At 40.6% G+C, this 24,620-nt stretch overlaps 1 protein-coding gene across 2 annotated transcripts; it reads left to right on the top strand.

The window, feature by feature from the left end:
* The first annotated feature begins 7 nt into the window (after nt 1–7).
* On the top strand, nt 8–19,683 carry hcn4l (hyperpolarization activated cyclic nucleotide-gated potassium channel 4l). Of its 2 annotated transcripts, XM_078948578.1 has the most exons (9): nt 8–173; nt 4,784–5,281; nt 10,181–10,604; nt 11,084–11,245; nt 12,406–12,624; nt 14,002–14,148; nt 14,553–14,793; nt 15,599–15,763; nt 16,732–19,683. In XM_078948578.1, the coding sequence occupies exons 1-9, from the start codon at nt 139–141 to the stop codon at nt 18,234–18,236; spliced, it is 3,396 nt and encodes a 1,131-aa protein (XP_078804704.1). In that variant the 5' UTR covers nt 8–138; the 3' UTR covers nt 18,237–19,683. The 2 variants fall into 2 exon arrangements, with proteins under 2 accessions (XP_078804704.1, XP_023811479.1); XM_023955711.2 differs by lacking the exon at nt 8–173 and having other exon boundaries at nt 4,231–5,281.
* The last annotated feature ends 4,937 nt before the right edge of the window (nt 19,684–24,620 follow it).

The raw sequence follows: 24,620 nt of genomic DNA, 5'->3' as shown, positions 1-24,620 counted from the left end.
TAGACAAAAAGAGCCTTTTATGGAAGCACCATAATCTCCAACGTCATGGATGAAGGGATTTGGAGAACAGCGCCATCTACTGACATAATCGGGGAATTGTAAAGGTGAAGTCTACAGCAAAACGAGAACCAACAATGGATGGATGAGTTTGTAAAGAAACATAAGGTTCAAAGGTTTGTGAAGTTCTGTTTTCATGGAAAATGATCATTGAAGTGTAAAAGGTTTCCGTAGAGCAAATGATTTTAGAATTTTACTCAAATTCAGTTAGCCTTACCCTTGGCAAAAAAAAGTAGTCTAACTTAAGTCTAGTACAAGTACATTTAGTTTATACTAAAGGTGAGGCAGTATACTTGACGTTTACTCTTTATGTATTTTATTATCTTTTCAGTTGTATACCTTTATTTGTCTTCTTAATCTGCTCAAATTTTAATTTTCTATATCATTTTAAAGCACTTTGGCACCCCAGTGGCGTTGGAAAGTGCTCTATGAGTAAAGTTTCATTCATGTAGACTAAATGTATTGCAAACCTAAACTGTTTTAATTTATTCTGAAGTAATTAACTAACATACACTATATATACATATACTAACATTTGTGGCATCATGGTTTGCTGGCGAGTGAAGCCACCAGAAAACTAAAAACAAATAAGATTCTCCGACATAGGAAGCATTAAGAAACTATACAAATCTTTATTCATACAAAATAGAATTGTAAAAGGCCAATGTTAAAATGGACAAGGAGGCAGATGCTCACCCTTCTCGCCACAACAGCGGTGCTCGAACTGCTTCCTTTGTTTTTTTGTCCCATTCACACAGATTCACACTTTGCTTCCCTCCACCAATAGAAACCACCCAGTGGCGCTCGCACAAATAAGCTGGGCGCGAACACAGCACACACACACAGGGAAAGATAAGTTAAGAGGGTCACCGGAGATGTTGCGTTTAAGCAATCTGCTCCTGAAACAAAAACAATCAAAAGTACCAAACAAAACATTAAAAAAAAAATTTTGGTCACACCAAAGCCCGCACAAAGTCTTTCTGGCTCAACTGGCGCGTCCTCCGACCCTGCGCAAGAAGTCCCAAAGTCACGCCCCTTGCGTACTGACGCCGATCTGTGGGGACACTGAGCTCCGGCGGTGTCCGGTGCGTCAGGGAGCCAAGAGGGGACACCCGGTCACACTGCTCTTGATCCAACCCCGTCACGCCGCTCCGGCGCGCGGACGGACGGCGGTCAGCTGGATTCACAGCAGGAGGAGCCAACCTTTAGCCCCTCGGAGTCCCGGCTGTGGCAATGCCCCAATGGTGCGCCGAGAAGTCATCGAAATCTAAAAAAACAAGGGCACCCTGGTTGTGATAAGGGCCAAAATGCAGCCATGCAGCGTCTGATGCAGCTCGTTCCACCCTGGAAGCAGTGGGTCTTGGGCTGGTTCTGTTTTTTACAGAGGGGGGAGGGCTTTTATAGCCCTCTGCAGGTGAAGCAGCTGGTGCACACAGGTGATATTACATTAGTACATGACATATGTTTATGCTCAAATATACTTGATAAAATAAACTTCACTTGTACGACATTTTTGCTAGGTTTACCCTTCATTAAGTATGAGATTTAGTATAAGATTAACATATAATTTTTGACACCAAATTGCTCCTTTAAACATTTCCTCTTTTAGGTAGCATTATTTTTTATCAAATAAACTCTTTAAGAAATGAAAAATAAGATTTACTGGATTGTTTTTTATTCTTCCTTACAGTATAAGTGTATCAAATCAAACTTCATAATAACAAACTTACAAAAAAAGTAGCCACTAAAGCTTGAATTAAAACCAATCCACCCATTTGCCCCACCCCTTCCCCCCGTTGATGCATTTGCCCCATGAACCCCCCCTCCCCCCTTCACACCCCCAGATACACACAATGAATACTGGCACAAAAACATGAAAACATAAAAGAAGCTTCTGGCTCTTCTGTTAGGAAATGGTTAATTTATACCTATTTAAACCAGGAGCCAGCTCAGCCACAGACACCTTGCCACAGCGCCTGCAGCAAAAGGGTCCACTCCACCGCTGTGGGGTTGCAACGCTGCACCCCAGCTGCCCCAGTGAGGGGGAGCACCACGCAACAACCACAGACCAAACCGGCAAGCTCTGGCACAAAGGTTCTTGTACTTCCTTGCAACCAAAATCTCTATTTGATCATCTATTAAAGATAGAATAGATCTTCAGATTTAAAGATCTACTGATGAGCATTACAGAGCTGTCTCTACTTTAAGAATGGGAAAATTGTAGTTAGTGCCAGCCAAATGTTCATTGCCCCACCATATACCCGCTTTTACGTTATAGCATAAGACAAAAACTATTCTGTAATAACCTTTTAAAATCAAAAATACATATTTCGAAAGTTTGATAATTTTTTAATGTCTTATTTGTCTGAGGTTCAAGTTCAGATCAATGTTAGTTATGTACTTAACCTAAATTAATCTTTAACATGCATAACTCATGTAGACTCTTTTTGTTTTCTTCTTCTAAAGTCCAAATTTAGAATATTAACACTTGAAACTCATCTATACACTTGCTTTGTCCTGTCAGGGTCACAGGGGTTGTTGCTTTGTCATGCTGAAAACTGAGTACATCCTGGACAGAATACTAGTCCATCACAAGCTCACTCCTGGAAACAATTTAAAATCACCAATCAACCAATGAAATGTGTATCTGGACCATAGGAACAAGCTGGAGAAAACCCACACACGCATGGGGAGAACATACAAACTCAACACAGAAAGATCCCAACCGAGGTTCAAACCAGGATCATCTTGCTTCGAGGTGACAGGACCACAGCCCCAAACATAAAATACTACACAAAATGAGTTAAATACAGATTTCTGATATTGTTCTAGCATACAAGAGTCTGAAATATAAATGAATCACACTATTCATTAGAAATGTAAAATAAAATGTTGATTTATTTGAAAATGTATTAAAAAATACACAACAAGCGGTGTTCAAGCATTCCCTATAGGCATTTAAAATTCATCTATGACTTTTCTTTGGTGCACTTTGAAAATATCATTTGACGTTTGGGGCTGAAGACTAGGAGCAAACATTCAAACCCACTTCATAAACGTACCCATGTCTCTGATCGAGTGAAGAACCACACCGTTTAGGCCAATGGGATAGCAAGAAGGGGCTATCCCATGATATATATTTATTTATTTATTTCAAAATATGGAACAAAACTCAGAACACACACATATTTCTCTTTTCACACCAATGTTAGTGTGATCTGTTTTTATTCATTTTCACATCTATTTTTGTTACAGTTTTAAAGTATCTTTTGTTTGGGAGGATTTAGTTTTAATGCCGATTTAAAAAGCAAATGCATGCTGCTGTCAAACTCTGAGATGTTTGTATTTTTTAACGTTAAATTACAAATGATGGAACCAATGAAGCCTTTATCCTAAATGAAGCTGAACTGCAAATGTCAGAGTGTAGAAAAATGATGGATAGAATTGAGCTTAAATTCACTGATGGAGAAAATTAAAGAAAACCCACGTTATGGCAGTTATAAATAGACATTTATTTCTTCTTCATTTCAGCAAAAACTAGCATCAAAATGATGCATTTTCTCTTTTCTTCTTCTTTTTATTTAACTCTTTCTGTATTGATGCTAAGCCGGCATAATGGAAAACCAGCACCAAAGCCTCTATTAAAAATCTCATATTGAGGTTTAACAAAATCCTTCAATAAGTGGTTGTTTTGGGTTGGTTTGCATCTAATTTTTTTAACTCAAGTAATTTAGTTAGTAGACTTTCAAAGGACACATCTAATGCAGCTGGATCAAAATAAACAGATCTTTCTGCCACTGAAGAACATCAGCTGTGCCCAAAAAAATAGAGAGAGAAAACCCATCTTTATTAGTCCAGCTTTTCCACATGGAAGAAAACCAAAGCTGAAGTATCCGCAGACTTCTAATGATTCAGTTCCCTCAGTGATTCATCAATCTAAAAGTCTGCCTCAACTACAGGGAGCAACTCCAAGAAGAGATCCTTGAATTTTCCTCCCCAGCAGTCCGGACAGGGAGGGGTGCAGAGCGCACGTTCCACCCTGGCTTCTATGGCAACCCCGATAGATTGGCTCCGTCAATATTCACGTTAATAGAAAGCAGGGGGCTTTAAGGATGAATGATGTCAGAGCTGCATGCGCGCTGATATGTGTTCACCTTGCGCTGAGAGAGAGTCAGATCTTTCGGGGGAGGTGGAGAGGATGCTTTGTCATTGAGGAGCTCAGCAGCATTCTCCCATTCCGGCACGTCCGACGCTCAGCGCGCTGCATCCTGATGCGCCCCCGGCTGTCTCTGAGCTTACCTGGATTCATATTCGTTTATTTTTTTGGTTTACTTCTTTTTTTTCTCCTTTGATTGCTGCGTGTTGTTGACTCACCCCAATGTTTGATCCGGAGGATCAGGAGTCAGAGAAGACAGGACCCGTCCTGCGGATGCGCCGTGTCTGTTCTCCCTCCAGATGCACCCCAACTGTATGATTCACCCCCCTGTTTTCATGGGCTGTCATTAAAGCGCGCATTCTATTGTTTTTTTGTTTGTTTGTTTTTTTGTTTTTTTGTTTTTTGCACAATGGAGAGATTCCAGTCTTCTATGCGCAAAAGGCTGTACAGTTTGCCGCAAAACATTGTGCAAAAACCCTTTGTGAGTGACACCGAAGAAGACAGGGATGACAAGGACGCCAAAAGGAAAAGTATTCGCCTAAAACAGCTGTCTTCTCCCTCTCCTGCCAGCAGTTGCAGGAGCCTTGAGGAGGCCAGGAGCGAGGACTTGGACAGAGACGTTGCAGTCAAGACCAACTTAAACGGGGACTGTCGCTTTTTCAGAGGCAGCATCTCCTCCATCACCGGGCGCCACCATCCTGGTTCGGATTTGGCCGAACAGCGGCGCCTCATTCCGGAGGCTGACGCAGGGGTCCGAGAGAGTTTCCCCGGAGAGCACGGCCCCGGGTGCCAGCAGCGAGCGCCGGCCGGGCTGCTTGGCGCAGCGGGGCAGCCCTCACTGTTTGACCAGTCAAGTTTCATCAAGTTGGAGGGGACCGAGCAGATCATACCGGAGGACGACCGCCTGTACCAGGCTGGCTTCATGCACCGGCAGTTTGGTGCGATGCTCCAACCTGGAGTCAACAAGTTCTCCCTGCGGATGCTGGGCAGTGAGAGGGCCGTGGAGCACGAGAGGGAACGCGTAAAGTCTGCAGGCTTCTGGATAATCCACCCCTACAGTGATTTTAGGTAATTAATGAGCACAGAGGCCAAACACGGTGATCCTGTTACACAGTTTAGGCTCATTTGGCCTTCTAAAGAAGGGGGAAAAAAGATCATTATGACTCATCCTGAACAGTTTTAAACCATTGGGCAAAAAGGATTATTTTGAGGTTGCAACATGATCACGATGAGGGGGAAACTGCATGTTTCATAAGCTGATGGGCTGCACTTTGAATATGCACGCTCCTGCATATCATTATTTATTTTGAGACAGGCAAACATTTGATGCACAAAAGACTCATGCAAATCCTCTTACATCTTGTCATTCTGCTTTTAAAACACATATGCAGGGTGTAAGCCCCTCTTTTTGCTCAGCCTAGATGCCTGTGCATGTCTTATATAGCATTATAACGAACTAAACCACCAAGTTTCTGTGCATTTCTTCTGTCAACGCACCCTCCTGGATCAGTCCATAAGTGTCTAATTTACTCTCCATGCTGCACAGTTTGTCTTCTCGTTTGCATGCTGCATGCAGACCGTGTATCACCACCATCAAGGGATTTTCGTGACATATAACCTTGAGGCTCACTGTCATGGTATTGTACCCTGATGTGTGTCACTGCAGTTTTTTTCTCCCCCCACTCATCTGAATTACACTTTTTTTTATGATTTCAAAGAGGAGAGAGGATTACAGAAAGTGCAGGAGGGGGTTTGGAAATGGGGTAATCAAAATAGGGTAACATGACCATTCAAGATATTAGAAGCACACATCAGTGGAGATTATTACAACACAATTAGTCTAATGGAGCAGAAATGGTGTGGACGGGGAGGGGACGCAGCACAAAACACTGAAAGAGAGAACGACAGAGGGAGGGATTGAAATGGAAATGATGATGTGAGGAATCAGGCTGTCCAGCTGTTGAGGTACGAGGTGTCATCACTTCGTGCTTAGTTCCAGTCACACTTTGAGCTGGGGCAGGGCTTTAGTGCAAAGCGTGTGGTTCTTTGGGTGAATGCTTTATCCTGCATATTTCATTTTAAGTTGCAGCACTAAAGATTATTCAGGGATTTTATTTCTCTTTGTTTTGTTTTTTTTGGATGGGGGTTGGAGATTTTACAGACATGCACCTCTTCTTCTTGGTATAATGTAAACAGACAAACACCTTTTCCAGCATGACCTCTGCAGCCCCAGCAGAAGTCCCTGATTCTAAAGCTCTGTGCCTGCAGGAGCAGACATACTAAACTGGCATGCTGTGTAAATATGGTTAATATGATTGCTGGTGGACCTGAGCCACGGTACAGGTGTGTGTTAAGCCACTGAGCTGCATGCAGGCTGTTGTGCTTCAGCTGCACTCTGGCAGCAAGAGATAAGTATCTCTAGTACAAATGCGATCCCTTTTTTCAGCTGTCCCGATTGATCTAAGCTTCTTTGACCATTTTAAGCCTTGTTGCGTTCACTTTGCTTGTAACTCCCCTCTCTTTGTGCTTTTGTGCATCTTTAGTTGTTGTGTGACCCAAATAGTTATAAATTCGTCCAGTTCACCGGAGAAGTCCTCTGAGTTTTTTCTGGTTTCAAATCCCGGGCGCGAGTTACCTGTCGTGGGCAGGTGTGCATGGCCTCCTAGCACGCGGTCAGTTAAAAAGCCTACAGCAGTGTCTGCAATTGATGGCACTAATGCACTGTCCCCTGCAGACCTTAAATTTTATTTATTTATTTATTCATTCGTTTCACCCAGCTGTTCCAGCATTCTGCAGGAATGTGAGTGCAGAGCGCTAACTACTCAACATCTGGCTGGATGGGAGCTGACTTCTGTGGATGACATGGATTCTCAGGAGATAACGGTTGATTTAGCCAGAGTGGGGACATGCAATTAAGAGCAGTGTGTCAGAGCGCAGACAACAGGCAGATGTTGAGAGAAATGCAAATGCTTTGTTTGGCAGAGAACAACAGAAAGCTGATTAGAACAAATGGCCACCCTGCTCTCATCGGTTTCTCCCTTGTTTTTTTTCTCTCTTGATGTTCCCTGTTGCAGCTTGGGTGTAAGGAACTGCACAAGGTACAAATGTGAGACAGTCAGGTCCCAACTAACCTCTTCACTGCCCCTTAACTTGAAAATGGCATCCCCATATTTATCCAGAAAATAATAAATATGTACTTTGAAAGTTCACATTGCAGTCTGGGTTTAATGATTGAAGCCCCTTTTTATGATTTTACTTTGACGGGAACATTTTCCAGTCACTGTAGTATCCGAATATAAACTACAGGTGTATATTCACTTTTTAACCCCCCATTTTACATAAAATTACAAAACTTTTTTCACTAAAAGAGACAAAGCTAAAAGTTTTGCCTTTGCTGCAGTCAATAAATAGTTGGTAAGGCTGTGTTGCTTCATTCAGGGGGAAACTTTTGCTGCTTTATCCTTATCCGATTTTTTTTCTGATTGAAATTACAAATCCGAGGGTTTGCTGTGTCAGGGATCTAAGCAGAGTTCATTGTAATGGATGTGTCTGTGCAGAGCGGTTCCTTTTCCCTGTGCTTGTGCTGCCTGTACAGGCTACTGCTTAATCAATAGACATCTAATGGGTTCTCTAAAAGTGGCCTAATATTAGGCGTGCTGCCATGAACACGTCACGTAACTCTTTCCCTATTTTACAGTGAAAACAACTGTGAAAATAGTTTTCTGCAGTGAAACTTGGCACATTTTCCCACAAGATATACAATGCATAAAAACGTCCACTAGAAATAAATCAAAATTTCTTACCAAATTGGCAGATTTTCTTTAAATAAGCAAAAAATCTGCTAGTGGGGTAAGAAAAATAAGAATTCTTGATTTAAGAAACAAATTCTAGGCCATCAGACACATTTTCTCAAACTAAGATTATTTTGCTAATAATAAGACAACTTTTCTTGAACGATGGGGTTAAAATAGACCACATGGCTGCACTTGTCTGTCTTTCTCACATTGGCTGAGCATCAATGCATTAACATCAATACTTGCTATGCCACAATAGCAAAAAAGTGGATGAACAATTGTGGCAGTTTTTTAAGCATTGTTGAACCTATTTTGCTTTTAAAAAGTTTGCCTCTTTTTAAAATTAAAGCCATAAAATATGTTGTGTGTGTGGCTTGTGTCATTTGTGTTTAACACGCAGTAGCAAGTTGCCACTGTCTGACTTGTTCTTCCGAAGTCTGCAGAGACAGTTCCTGTGCTCAGCACTCTCTTATCCGACAACACTACATTGTAGAAATACAGATCAGGTATTTATTTTTATTGCAGGATTTTACATGTACCAGATTTAACAAGTGTTAAACAGTCAGAGGGGAAACTGTTGTTTCTTTGAAAACATAAACTATTACACAAATATATGACCGTATCTAGCAATACTATAGTAAATCTAAGTGTATTGCAAACATTTTCTATGTGTAAAATAAGAATCCCTGAACTCATTATTGCACATTGATTATGAAGCAAATATGCGTCATCTTAGCTTGCTTTTTCTTTCATGTTAATGAAATTAATTAAAAAGTGATTTACTTGTTATGAAAATATGAAATAAAATGTGATATTAGTGGTAAAAGAAATTCTTTCCTTTATAACATTCAGTGCTGACAGGACATTCTGTATTGGAATTCACTTTCTTGTGTTTTGTGTCAGATTTATATTTTCAATTTTATTTCTACTTTACTTTTACTTACTCAATTGGACCTTTATCTTTTTTAAAGACATGATCCAGACCACCAAAAAAGATAGAATTATAAATAATAAGATTAGGAGAAGAAAACTGAGCAGGACCAGACAATAAATTACACATAATATGTTTTTTGCAAAATATTTCAGCAGAGGATGTAGTGTTCAGTGAGAGACAGTTCAATAAACGGAACAAATAAACAAGTTAAAGAAAAAAAAATGTTTTAAGAAAAGATTTACTTTTTTTTGTATGCTTGTTTCTTAAAAACAAACTTCAAAATCTAATTTATGAGCAAGCACTGGCAAATAATGCCAAGTTTTTCAATCTAGCAAGTGGAGATATCTAAAATATATTTCTTTATTGATCTTTTAAGAAATAAATAATAGCTTTATCTTCAGAGAAACAGAGAACTCATCACCGATTTCTCTATTTTTGAGATTCATAGTTTTGTGTTTCAGTTACAGTCTAAAATTGTTTGTGGCCTCCTCTAGGCAAGGACTCCCTTACAAAGGAGCTTTTTAACCTCAGTAGGAACATCCACGTTAAATAGATGTTAATAGTAATCAGAAAAAAATGAATTAAATATTGAAAGAAAAATCTTTTGGATCCAGTAAAATGTTCGTACTTTTGTTCTAAATAATCCACTAAATAGTTTAGTTATTTCAATTATTTTCTACCAATGTGTTTTCAAGGAGCTTTGACCAACAAACAACCAAATAATTTCTTTTAACTTGAGATAACATTCAAAAAAATGTTCCTTGAATGACAGCAGATTGTCTACTTCACCTGTGTGTAAGTGTGCAAAGTAATGATAGTTTTATGACTGATAAATGACTCATGGTTGTTTTTTTGTTTGTTTCATTAGAAAAATTTGAACAGTCTTAGTCATTTCAAAGCAATCTAAACTCTCTGGAACTTTGGAAGACGAAAATCTCGCTCTCAGCTTATTTAGGTATTCTTAGACTGTGTACACAAAGTGGCTTTGATGTGTTTCATTGATTTTTTTTTACACCTCGGTAGCTTGCTGACTGTGCATGTAGCTGAGAGTCACTCTTGCAGTTTGAATCACAATTGTTTCTGACTCACAGTTGCAAAATATATATTTATATTTGTGTTATTGACATTTCCAGACATTTGAGACAACATTTTTCCTTTTATACTGTCAGGCAACATGTAAGGAAACAAATAACGTCTTATTTTGATGTGTAAATGGTCCTCTTCTGTGCGTTTTTCCAGGTTTTACTGGGACCTGACTATGCTGCTGCTGATGGTGGGAAACCTCGTCATCATCCCCGTGGGCATCACCTTTTTTAAGGACGAGCACACGCCGCCCTGGATCGTCTTCAATGTGGTCTCAGACACTTTCTTCCTTATGGATCTGGTACTCAACTTCCGCACGGGGATCGTGAAGGAGGACAACACAGAGATTATCTTGGACCCGCAGAAGATCAAGATCAAGTACTTGAAGAGCTGGTTCATGGTGGACTTCATCTCCTCCATCCCCGTTGACTACATCTTTCTCATCGTGGAGACACGCATCGACTCGGACTTTTACAAAACAGCAAGAGCCCTGAGAATCGTCCGCTTCACCAAGATCCTCAGCCTGCTGCGGCTTCTGCGCCTCTCCAGACTCATCCGCTACATCCACCAGTGGGAGGAGGTAGATGAGGCTGTTGTCGTTCCTCATTTAACTGGTCATTTACAATGAGCTTAGTTTGCATTTTTCAAATAGGAAAGACATAGACCCATCTGTGCAGGTGGAAGTGAATTTACTCCATGCATAATTCGCCTCTGCTTCTGTTCAAGACTTAAACCATGTGATGCTTCTGCACACGCATTCATCAGCTACACCCCAAACATGACAGACATTTTCCTGCATTATCATATGTGCATTATGCTCCATCTCATTCAGACATTATTGTTGCAGATGCTCACCACTAAAACAGCCTCTGCTGTTTTAAAAAAGATTAAGTGTTATCAGTCAGAAGTTCGCTGCATCCATCAGAGCACATTGCACTTAATGTACATCTCAAATCCTCTAGCTTGAGGGATGGAGAGATTGAAAGTATCATAGGTTTATCTAAAAGAGATGTGTTTAATTCTGTCTTTTCCCCTTAATTCAGACAATCTCTGTTGTAGGTTTTCCACATGACGTATGATCTTGCCAGCGCCATGGTGCGCATCATGAACCTGATTGCCATGATGCTGCTGCTGTGTCACTGGGATGGCTGCCTGCAGTTCTTGGTTCCCATGCTGCAGGATTTCCCCGCTGACTGCTGGGTTACAAGAAACAAGATGGTGGTAAGAAGGTTTTTACTGAAATGAAACCCTCCTCCTGCTCTGCATGTTTGTCAGGAAATTGTTTTGAAAAGATCACATATTTATTAGCAAATCAATGAATCCAACCTGAAAAAAAATAAAAACATCTTTAGGTGTTTTACAAAATCTAATTTAAAGGCTTTCTGAAAGAATCCCCTGCTTTTTCTTTAATTTTAAGGCCTCCTAGAGACATCTTTCATTCTTCCAGTTTGAATATGCTCTATTGCAAAATATCTGTCTGTATCTGTGTTCTTTAGAAGAGTAAAAAAATGTTTCGTTTTGTTCAGATGCATGGGACTTTGCTGATTCTTGGAGATACTTGTCCTCCTGACAGCCCTTCCAAACAAGTCACACAAATTCAGACTTTTTCAAGAAACATTTTCAGACCTGAAATATTTCTCCTGGACATTGTAAGCTTCCCCTGAGTGATGAGGAATGAGGGAAGTGCTAAACGCAACCCCTAAGTCGACTGATGGTTTTTTAACAGTTGCTTCTCCAATTGCGTTTCTGATGTAGATCATCTTCTGACTAACAAACCAATGAAAATGCTCATAAATTCCAAAAAGAAAATAATTCAGTGCTTTGGATTATCAGCTTTTTATTCTTCTAATGTTTATAGAAAGTCTTAATTTTCAACACTAGTTCTGCTGACTTGCCATCATTTTTATTTACCAAAAGGTGATGCAGTGTAATATTCCTAATGTTCTCTTTGAACTGACTTTCCCATTTAAAACTTGCACAATTCTTTATAAACAAACTTCATTTTTTGTGAATAAATTCATTAAAAGTAAAAAAAAAGTACTTCACATGACAAATTTAGCTCACTGTTTTAACGCTTTCAAAGTTCAAACAACAAATGTACTGTTTCATAAACATAAAAATTACATTTAATTTGTTCCACATGAGGAGGCATTTTAGAATAAAATATTATCAATGAGAGTAGCAGTACAATAAGAGTTTTAAAATAAAAATAAATGTTTTTTATACGGGTGAGTAAAGTCTCTGCATCTCCAAACCTGGAGAGATAGTTACTATTTCTCATTTTAATGTGATGTTTTTTTCACTTTTTAGTTTATCTACAGGATATGATCTCATCGCTTATGGTTCCCTGAGAAAGTTTTCTTTATTTTGTATCTTTCCAGAATGACACTTGGGGTCAGCAGTACTCCTACGCCCTTTTCAAGGCCATGAGTCACATGCTGTGCATTGGGTACGGTCTGTACCCTCCCATTGGCATGGCTGACGTGTGGCTCACCATCCTCAGCATGATTGTGGGGGCTACCTGCTTTGCCATGTTTGTGGGCCACGCCACAGCGCTCATTCAGTCTCTGGACTCTTCCAGGAGGCAGTACCAAGAAAAGGTGGGGCTTTGTCCTTTCAAAGTATTGGATGTAGACATGTTGTCGACTTAAAAACAGGAATCAGGGAAAAAAAACACTTCTCTGTCATGATGTCAATTAAATGGGGAAAAAAAAGGTAAATAGCGCTTTTCTACCTATAAGGCCCGAGGCGAGTTACAGTTACAGACCCATTCACCCAGTCACAAACACATTCACACACTGGTGGTGGCTCCGCTGCCGAACACTGGCGCCAACCTCCCACCAGTGCAGGGCGGGAATCAAACCTGCAACATTACGATTGTGGGCCTTACCGCTGCACCATGGCCGCCCCATCAAAGACTTTTAGATAAATTTATGAACAACACAATGTTATTGAAAACTGTAATGAGGCACATTTGAGGAGATGATTTAAAGTGCCACCATCTGTCACACACCTAGGTGTGTGAAATTTGTTCTCCACATTTGAGCCATCCCCTGGAGGAGCGGTGACCTGCAGACACAGCTGCGCTTGGGAACCATTTGGTGGTTTAACCCCCAATCCAACCCTTTAATGTTGAGAGTCAAGCAGGGAAGCATTGGGTCCCATAGTCTTTGGCAATGACTCGGCCCGGATTTGAACTCATGACCTTCAAGTCACAGGGCGGACACTCTACCACAAGGCCACTGAGCTTTGGCACACAAGCTGCCGAAATGTACAGTTTTATTATAGACTAAACTGAGTCTATATTGATGTGAAAAATAAAATGCATTTAAACAACAAAGCTTGTATTAATAAAACAGCAAACACCTTTATTTTGTTAGCTTATTTTGATCTTTCGCATAAATCTCGAGAATTTTTCTGCACAAACGGAGTATATTTTATGTAGAAACAGACTAAGGTTACGTACTAAACCCTCCTTTTATCTTCTTAAGATTATCACGTAAATGTATACATTTTTAGAGCGCCACTGGAAACTGAGTGAAATGAAACAAATTTGGATTTATTGAACCCAAAGGGATGCTTAGAAGGAAATACTCCACATATGCTGGCTTCTCAGATGGTCCAGTGTGCTCTGCTGGTCGAGTGCACTGCTGAAGGACACAGCAGTTAATGCCATTAGCTGCAGCATGCAGAGCACAACTGTATTTGTCAGATGGGGAGAGTCACAGATTTGCACCGTGGGCAGGTTTCACAGATGGCCTGACAGTTGACTGTTAACATAATGAGATATATTATAGTCCACCTCTGACCTGGCACATCAATCACTTTAATACATACTATTCTTCACATGACTTTGGATTTTGTTGCAGTCCTGAAGGCAGAAGTTGCAGTAAATGCGTGTTTCAGTGGAGGCTGTTTAACCAAAACCACTGAGATTTTGTATTGTCGGTTTGACCCTTGTTGTCCTACGGTTGCAGTATAAACAAGTGGAGCAGTACATGTCGTTCCACAAGCTCCCCGCTGACATGCGACAGAGGATCCACGATTACTATGAACACCGCTATCAGGGCAAAATGTTTGATGAGGAGAACATTCTGGAGGAGCTGAATGAGCCTCTGCGAGAGGTGAGACACCAGAAACACACAGAAATAAACAGAATCACTGAAAGAAAAAAGTGCATTCACCTTCATTTTCATTTACAGACTACAAATAAAATGTAAGCAATAATTTTAAGGTGTTTGGTTTTTCTGGTTGCTTTTTGTTAATACATAAATATACGAGAACATCCTTATTTTAATGATTCACATACAATTAATGATATAATCCAATATAGCTGTCTTACTTTGCATGATAACGTTAATAGTCATGTAATCTGATTAGTTATGCCTGCATGAGGGCAGAGAACCTTATTAACAGAGCACTAAGCTGCTTTTATAATGATTGAAATGTACACATGGAGAAGCTTGGGTGTTCCCAAGCCTTTGCCTCAGCAAAAAATGGGAACAACCCTTTCCTGTTTCCTCCTCAGGAAATCATCAACTTCAACTGTCGCAAACTGGTGGCCTCCATGCCACTTTTCGCCAACGCCGATCCCAACTTTGTCACCTCCATGCTGACCAAACTGCGCTTTGAGGTTTTCCAGCCGGGCGACTTCATCATCAGAGAAGGAACCAACGGCAAGAAGATGTACTTCATTCAGCACGGCGTTGTCAGCGTCATCACCAACCACAGCAAAGACACCAAGCTGACTGATGGCTCATATTTTGGAGGTGAATTCTGCACATTTGCCTGCTGGTCTATTGCATGCATGTGTTCTGCAGAGGGATAGTTTTAATATGTGTGCAAAGGAGCAGTGATTGTAAGATTTGTTTTGATTTACTTTGCATAAGCACTCAGCAGATTAACTTCCCTGACCATTACAGCTTGAAAAAAAAGTCCTCATCATCTCCTTAAAAGGGCTCGGGACTAAGAGGGGCAAATCTCTGATTTTGGATTCCACTTCTGTTCTTTTCCCCCTTTAGTTAACATTTAAAAGCTGTCCTTTTGTTTTTTTCCTGATTCATCATCTTTGTTTATGTTTTATAGATTTTATTTAAAGACACAAAACACGTTAGATGAAAATTAGAAATCTTGGTTTTTCATTTGTTAAATATAAAATTTCTTCTGCACAGAGGGTGGGCATGGTATTATTCTTAATACTTAAGTCCTTTCAAATGTATGTCTTTTTTTCTTGGTTTATATTTTGTTTTTGTTTTTTTTAATGCCACATTTTTTTACTTGTCTGATCTGGCACGGCAGATGAGGCCAGGACCAACTATAAGCTGCAGAAATTGCATTAAGTGCTCCATCTGTGGAGTTCAAAGGCATCAGTCCTTCCGTGTTCCATCATCCGACACCATTCCTCACTTTTCTTTGTTGGGTGCAACAAAAAGACTGCTGTGCATTACACATCTTGCATAAGAATGATGAATTTATTATATAATACACAATATTAACAATCCATTTTTAATGCCTGCTGTTTATACCTGCCTCAGACTGAGTCGGTTCTTGCCTGGAATTTTTCTCTTCTTGTAGAAATATGCCTGCTGACCCGAGGGAGACGGACAGCCAGCGTGCGAGCAGATAACTACTGCAGGCTCTATTCTCTGTCTGTAGACAACTTCGATGAGGTGCTAGAAGAATATCCCATGATGAGGAGGGCCTTTGAGACCGTGGCTTTAGACCGCCTGGACCGCATCGGTGAGTCACTGAAAAAAAATGTTCTACTGTGGTAAATCAAACATAACTTGTTAAGAAATTTTAGACATTATTTAAAAAAAAGTTACAAGCACTGCTTTAAAATATGGTTATTGGCAGAGTTACAGCAATAAATGAAATCTGCAGGGAAATAAAATCTCAATTATAGAATGCAAAAACAGCGTTATACTCATCCTGCAGCAGGACCAAAGAAACCTCCTACAGTCTGCCATGCCTTTCATCCACAGGCCTAAAGAAACAGAGGCTTTATGTAATTAGAATAACAAAGAACAGACCAGAGACTCACAGGATGGACCACATCATGTCAAATTGTACAATTGACTGTGACCTACTACATTATGTTATATTATATTATAGTAAATGAAATTACATTATTTTATATTATATGATATTATATTATATCACGTTATTTAATATTATATAATATTGTGTTACATTATATTATATTATATTATATTATATTATATTATATTATATTATATTATATTATATTATATTATATTATATTATATTATATTATATTATATTATATTGTAAATACATTTTGAATTTAAAAGTACTGCTTGATTCAATCACTAATTATTATAATTGGCCAGTATGAGGGGAGTCCTCTGCATATGAAAATGTAATAAAATACAAATGTTTAAAAAGTAACAAAAATAGATTAAAAAAAGTATGGTTATGTCAGAAATGAAAAATATTAAAATTATAAAACATAAAAATCTAGGTGTTATGTGGTTGGTAATTTATCATTGATTGGCAGGTCCCTTCCTCTTTGGACTTATACCTGCAGTTGTAGTTTCAGTGATAAAGTTTTTCTTCGTTAGTGTAGCCATGCTTTCCAAATACAGTTTTGAATAAATGAAAAATAAAAAATGAGATAAAATATTAAAAGATGTTTGAATGAGACGCATGTTTCTCTAAAAACTATGACTTTTTTATGACCACAGGAAAGAGGAATTCTATTCTTCAGCATAAAGTCCTGCATCACCAAAGTTCTGGCACACAAAACCTTCAAGAAACAGAGATCATCCAAAGAATCGTGCAACATGACCGCGACATGGCCCAATGCACGCAGCTGATCCAAGCCAGCACTGCACAGAATCTCAATCTTCCCTCTGCTCCTTCGTCACCCACTCCTGTCATCTGGACTCCATTAATTCAGGCCCCACTTCAAGCTGCTGCTGCCACCACCCCTCTGGCTCTTGCCTTAGCTCACCACCCTCAATTGCCCTCAATTCTTTTCCACAATCCCCAAGCTCCAGCGTCTGGCTCAGTGAAAGACCACAGGAGCCATTCCAAGAGTGTGCAGGTAGGTTTGAACACGTCCAGCGGCTGTGGCTCAGGGGCCAATTCCCCTGGTAGCCCTGCCAATTTTCGCTCCATGGTTGAGAGTTCAACTCTGGAGGTTCCCAGGACTCAGTATCCCCCCATTCCCCCTGTGCCGTTCTCTCTGCCGTCACAGCCGTTCTTCACTGGCAGCCTGCAGCCCGCCGCCCCTCTTCCCATTCAAAACCCTATTTCCTTCCCTCCTCTCTCTGCTTCAGTCTTCCCCATGACCCAGACCACCATCTCCTACACCTGCTCCTCTCAGCTCCACCCACAACCTTTTCCTGGCGCCATGACAACCCCATCAAACCCTTTAGGTTTACTGCAGCTGGGGGTGCCAGGGACGCTCCCAATTCGATTCCCAGCTCCCACCATAAGCCCTCTGATCTGCAGCTCCGTTAACCCCATCCTGAACCAGCTTCAGCAGGCCTCTGTGCAGCAAACCGCGATGGGTCACGACAGAGCAAGCAAGACATCCAGCGACATGCTCCTCCCACATTTTCCCATAATCACCACTGCTCATTCCTCTGCCGGGTTCCATCAACCTGCCGCTCTGAGTGGAGTCGGAGCTGCAGCTACTCTGGCCCACCACTCCCTGGTGGGAGTCCAATCCGCTTTCCTCCCCCAAGTTGTCCCCGAGCACTCGGCCCTCGCCTCCCTAGCACAGTACGGCTCGGCTGAGGCCTCGCCTTGCTACACGCCTCCCGTTTATAGTCCCAGCACACAGAGCCCGGTGAGGGGAAGGACTCTACAGATCCCCGACATCCCCAGCACCACTTGTTGTCAAACTCTTCAGACCTCATGCCCTGTCAGGATGGCCTCTATTCTGAAAGAGTCTCCTGCAGATCTCTTTACTCAGCAAATAAACACGATCTCAGGCTCTCATAGCTACACACACCAGGAAAGGCCTTTGGCTATGAGTGTCTCCTCAGAGGGGGCAGCAGGACTCTCCGTGCCCTCCATGCCCGTCAACAAACCCTTCACCCTGAGTCACTCTGCTCCATGGACACATTTAGGCGCTGAGTCTAGAAACCAGCCCCCTGGCATCGCCTCTCCGCTCCCCACATCCCCCGCTGAAATGTTAGAGAGTGAACAGAAGCAGTCCAAACTGCCCTCCAATTTGTGAGTTTCAGCCACAGCCTCCTTCAACGCCTGAGTCACAAGAATCAACCCCAGGCTGGGATCTGTTGAACCATGTCGGAGGTGATTCAGAGCAGATTGGAACTGAGAGATTTAACTGTCAATCAGAGTGAACAGAGTTTGAATCATAGATTGACATACAGTACTTCTGTTGCAGAGTGTGTAGTCTTTCCATAGAAAATCTAAAAGGATCAGCAGGTGTGAAGGGTTTTACTGTTCTACACATTAAATCCTAACCTCTCTCAGTGATGCGTTCTATTTATTTAAAACTCACAGTTTAGGCAACTTTATTTAACCTGTTATCTTTGTTAACTTTGTTCACTTAGGACTGAAACCAAAAATTGCTCTTGTCCTCTGTTTATATCTTTTTCTAACTTGGCTGAAAGTTGGTGTGAATGTGTGGACCCCCCCTTTCCCCTTCCTTCAGTGATCTGCAGAGGGACAGACTGAGCACTTTAACAGATAAGAGGGTCTGAGGGTGGAATGTCTTCCAGGATAGCTTTTCAGCAATATTGCACACCCAACTGGGTCATACAAATAAGATGGAGAAATGAATGTAACGCTGCATTACTGTTTTAGTTTGAATGTGTGTGACAGAAGCAAGGGGAATAATGGAGGTCGACCCGTTTCAGACTGGCAATAACTTACACAACATCCCCTTGAGTGGAGGATCGTGGCCTAAAATAGCAACATATGCAATTATCTGTGTGTTTTTTTTATTATGTGTATATAGTTACTGTCAATTCAAAGCATTTGTGTCAATGAATGAGTTTCTGATTTTAGTTAGAACTCAGTAATATAAGGGAAATGAATTTTTTAAAAACAAGCACTTGCGGATAATCAAACAACCTGAAAACCAGCAATGCACTGAGGTTGACATGAATGTTTCTCGCACCAGTCAAAGGGCTAAGAGGAGTTACTTGGAGAGGTGTTTAACAAGAAACCCTGGCGGGTCATTTTGCTGCATATTTACCTGTTTGTTTGTACGATTGTAAAATCTGTTTTTGAACAGTCTCTGCTTTGTGATGCTACGCTGCATCAAGCTGCTTTTTAAAAAGCACTCTCATGTCCCTCCTTTTGTCAGTATGAGGAAATGTCTGTCTGCTGCAGAGCTATGAGCAACCAGTCATCACTGATGCTTCCCATCCAGTGACTTTCAACCTTCAGGCAGCCGCTTACTGCCAGTAGACTCATCAATCCTTGACTTTTTGTTATCCTCCAATCACCTGTCAGTAATGATCTGGGACTGAGTTTAGGTTTATTTTAAGTATATACAATTTTACACATATTAGGAAAGAAGTTATCCATCTATTAACTAGTTTGTTTCTCTTTTTGTTGCCTTTATACCAACAAAGATGATTTAATGCCCTATATGTTAAGCACATTTTATTTTAGCTACTGAGTTCAATGCAATAAAGTTACATATGCTCTACGATGTTTGTCCCGTTTGTTGGTTTTTTTTTAAACACAAAGAGCAAATTGGTTAAAAGTGAACTGTAATGGTGTAATAGATACTAGATGGATTGCCTATTGAGAATAACCCAATTTTGCCACTAAAGACATTTTGAACGACTAAAAACAAAAATCTGACAGGCCTATATATTTGCTTTGTTTAAAGAGTTAAACTGGTTTATGAATGTGATGACGCATAATAGTTAAAAAAGAAAAAGTACCTCCATGGAATGCATAGTGGGGCAGTGGTCTGCACTTTCCGCCTTACAGTGAGATGGTCTTGGTTCAAATCCGCACCATGGGTGGAGTTTGTATTTTCTCTCCTGTGCAAGCGTGGATTTTCGTTGCGCACTCCAGCTTCATCCCACAGTCATAAAAAGACATGCCTCGTGGGTTGATTGTAACTGTTCCTTGGGTGTGAATATTTGTGTGTGTTTGTCTCACTGAGTGTTGCCCTGTTATGAAATGGTAAGCTGTCCAGGGTGTTCTCTTCACCCAATAGTAGCTGGTTAGGCTTCAACTACCCATGAACCTGAATAGAAATACGTGGGTATAGAACAGGTGTCTGCAACCAGAGGCTCTAGCTGTGGCTCCTTCATTCCTCTATGGCAGGGGTCGGGAACCTTTTTGGCCGAGAGAGCCATAAACGCCACATATTTTTAATTGTAATTTCGAAAGAGCCGTACAATAATGTAGTGTCCCTTTCCCACACTGAGGCACGGAGACTTAACCTCTTTAAGGTTCTTTATTCTGGTTACTGTAGACCGCAACAAACGCCGAACAATTAATTCAGCAACTCCTAAATCTCTCCCGCCGAGACGAGAGCGCTTCTCCCAACTTTATATTCACCTGCTCGCGCGTCAGCCCTCCCATTTCCATTATTCGGCCCACAGCTGAACCCCATTGGTCCAAACCCCCTAACAACAGGCTGAGCGACTGAACTGAGAGCCAATCAGATCTCTGCTTGATGCGTTTAATGAACTCCAGAACTTTCAACGCGACCCAACAGCCACCCAGTCCAACTCAGTCCGCGACAATTTGTTTAAAACTAAATATACAAATGAATGTGTGCATTTGATATAATTTCAACATTTTTAAAGTACAATAAGTCTGTGGATTCTTTTTAATAACATCGTTATGCTGTTGCTAATAAATGATGAGTATTTCTCATGGTGGTTTTACTGATGGTCTAGTCTGGTTGATTATACGTGGTGAGTTTCTGCTTCATGCAGGTGTTGAGACTTTAAACGTGATCGTAGGTCTGAATGTTTTGTAGATGTGAGACAGACTGCTCACATGCAGACCTGGAGCCAAACATATACTCACACGCTGCAGTGAGTGACGGGCAGCGGGTTTTACGTTTTTACCATCCCTGCGCGATTCACCTGCTGACTGTCTCCACAACCCCTCACCCCCACCCTCTGCTTTCTTCCTGACACATCCCGTCCCCGCATCTGCGCGCTCTTTCTCAGAGACGGGAGCGCGCAGTTTTAGGCACGGCAATTCACAGGTTTCCAGGTGGTACAAACTCTGTGAAATAATAGATAATAGTAAACTGATCATGCTGGAGGTAGTTTAGCTCGTGCTGGTTTGCGGCGCCTTCCATCCGTGAAACCCAGGTTCGACTCCAGGGCCCTCCCTGTTCCCTTCTCTACCTCTGCCGGTTCCAAGCCCGGAATGAGAAGGTTGCGTCAGGAAGGGCATCCGGCGTAAAACATTGCCAAATTTACCATGCGACTCGTTCGCTGTGGCGACCCCTGATGGGAGAAGCCAAAAGTGGAAGAGTAAACTGATCATGCTGGCGCAGATTTTTCTGTCTAAGCACCGCTACTACTGCGCGCCTCTGGCATCGCATCGCCCCCGAGAAGGACTGGTCTAAAGAAAGAAAAAAAAGTATAATTAAAGATTTGTCTGCGAGCCACATGTGACCATCAAAAGAGCCATATATGGCTCGCGAGCCATAGGTTCCCGACCCCTGCTCTATGGAGTCTTTTTGGCTTGGAATAAAAATGCAAAACATTTGAATAACTAATGTGCTTGTAGATTGGGTTCATTTGTTTTTGCAAATGAAGTTTTGTCATTTCTGTTTAGATTTTAACGTATCAGATAAATGAGTAAAATTGTGGTAGAAGGGTTAATCTATTGTCAAAGTGGTTTATCTTTGGAATAAACTTTAAGCACATAGTCTGATCTTTAGCAGCACAATAGGAGTCTAGTTGACGTTCAGAGGCAAAGTTCTTTCAGAATAGATTAAAAATATTTTTATTGCATTTTATACCATTGTTGTCATATTTGGAAGAAGGTGCACCAAATGATAGAAATGATGAATGTCACGTTTGACTTTCTTGCTTTTTTTTATTCAAGTTAAGCTGCTGCAGCAAGAGGATCCTATTTGACAGAGAGTGGATTGTATTGTGAAAGGAACTTTTATGTGCTGCAGTGCTGGCTCTCATAGAGGTAAAGGTTGCAAACCACTGATGTAGAAGATGGATGGATGATGCACCCATATATATATCAGTCAAAATGTTTCTCATAAATCTACATAGCCGACAGAAGGCACATATTGCAAAGATAAGGAAACAAAAACAGACAAAGCAAAAGAACTATTAACATTTTTGGCTCTAGATAAAGTTTCAAATGCTGGTATGTAGGCATGTGCAGAATCCATGTAACATTTCTAACAAATGTGTTCTTTTAAACACAAAACATGTTGAAATTAAGATTTATAACACAACACACGAAAGATAAACTGAATAAAATCAAATTTTAAAGGAAAAATTACATTATAAATTGACAAATAATGGATTTTTAATCTTGTCATTATTATTATCAACATTATTAAATTGGGAGAAATAGTTTGAGACTCTAAGGTAGTTGTGAGCATTCATCTGTTTAGCTCATGTTCAGTTTTAGCTTCTTGTGCTGCCAATGTTCCTGCTCTGCTCCCTGTCCGACTCACGCCTGGTTTCTGTTAGTAATCATCACAGATGATCCAGATTCACTGATCATGACATGGAGTCTGTTTGAGACCATGCTTGTAGAAAGGGGCTCTGGCATAATTCATGATTTGTTTTACTCCAACTCCAAGGTAAGTTCAAGGGCAGCCCTTCCTTTTACTCGCCTGTGGTTCTCTTTCAGACACATTTTCCTCTGTTTGTCCTGTTGTTTCTGACTCAGCTCCTGCATTTCTGTTAATCAAAGAAAATATTTTCATTTTCATTTCACCCAGCCTCTGATCTATTGCATAGTTTGGGTTTGGCCCCTAAAGTCTACTTTTTGTTTGTGGCTCATGTGAAGATGAACTGTTAGGATTTCATAGTTTTGTTTTGTTTGTTGTTGTAATTTTGAATAACCATGTCTCTTCAAACCAACACTGATTCAGAATTAGCCCAATATTATAGGGCATCAGACAGACTTTTTCTTTTTATGATCATCTAAGACAGCCTAAAGACTTTGGGAGGATCCATTTTTTTCTTTTCAGGAGATTCCTTTAGGGTGCTGACTATATCTGGTTACCATGGTGATGTGGAAGCAGCCCATTCTCTTCTACTATCTTAAAGACTGTTGTGAGCTCTCTGAAAAGCTCTTCTTTCTGACGTACATAGTGACATCTTCTGTGGACACTTGAGAAATCAGATTTGACTTTTGCATAAGTTGCTCCAAAACTTCAGTCATTAAAAAAAAAAATCTCTGACAATACGTGAGCTCAGTTTGCCTTTTTTTTCTGGCCAGACTGAAGGGCAGGCGAACTGACTCATTCATCTTTTTGATGAATGACACAATGATACATGATACAAATTTCATTTTTGTGTACTGACAAATGTATGTTGTTAAAAGGACCCCATATTTGTCTTTATGTTGTTGTGGGGGCTAAATTGAATAACCTAAACCTGTTGGGTCTTTTTATAGTAAAGTGGTGGTCTATACTCTTTGTAATTTCTGTAATTTTTACAGACTAATCGGGTTGAAGTTGAGGACTGGTCCTCCAATTTCACTCTCTGGACTTTCACTTTATCAAAAAAGATGTTTTTGTTGCTGCTCCCTTTAGGGGTTGTCTCAGTGACTCATTTGCCTCTGTCAGTCTTCTGCATCTATGGCATTATGAAGCAAGCTGAATGTGACAAAAACTTGGAATTGAAAATCAATACTTGAAATACTGACAAAACATACATTTTAAACCACAAATTACATTAAATAAAAACTAAAAAATACCTTTCAAGTGAAAATTATTGAGCATTTTTTTTGGCAATTACTTTTCTCTCAAAGGTGCCCTGGGGTGCCTTCTAGTGGCTAAGCCACTCTAAATAGAGTCAATTCACTGCTTTTGGTATTCCACCATCAACTACTGGGGAAGGAGTTTAATATCTGCATCTTCAGTCCATCCTCACAAAAACGGGTAATGAGACAGGAAGTCCTGCTTTTCTCATTCTTCCCAAATTGATGGTGAAACAGTAGATGTCATCTCAGTTTGTTGAGTCACTTTTCAGGAAAATTCTCTGAAGAAAACAAAGTTGCTGCTCCAACAGAAACCAACATCTCTAAACTCTGTGAAGTGAAGTGAAAAGTCAAAGCTACAAGTATCAGGTCTGGACTAACTCCTTCAAATACAGCAGACGATGGAGCTGAGGCAGCATTCAGACACGCCTCACAGGAGTAATTGGGAAAGACTTCTCGTCTCTGACGTTGGAGACAAACCTGTGAAGTAGCTGCTGTGATTTTACTCTTTCTGCCAGCAAAATTCCTCAAGTGCTACAGTGTCACTAAACAATGAAAAACTCTTCATCTTTATCAGCCGGATCCTGCTTGTATCAATCTTTCTCTCTGAATCTTAAGAAAGATCTTTTTTTAATACAGAGAAATAAATGTTTGGATTTATACCTACTCATGCTTCATGGTCTCTTTTGTTTCCTCAGGAACA

The sequence above is a fragment of the Oryzias latipes genome, chromosome 6 (assembly GCF_053564925.1).
Source record: "Oryzias latipes strain Hd-rR chromosome 6, Olatipes_Hd-rR_3.1".
NCBI classification, from domain to species: Eukaryota; Metazoa; Chordata; class Actinopteri; order Beloniformes; family Adrianichthyidae; genus Oryzias; species Oryzias latipes.
Note: the sequence above shows the minus strand (reverse complement) of the source record. Positions and strands in the feature narration are given on the sequence as shown.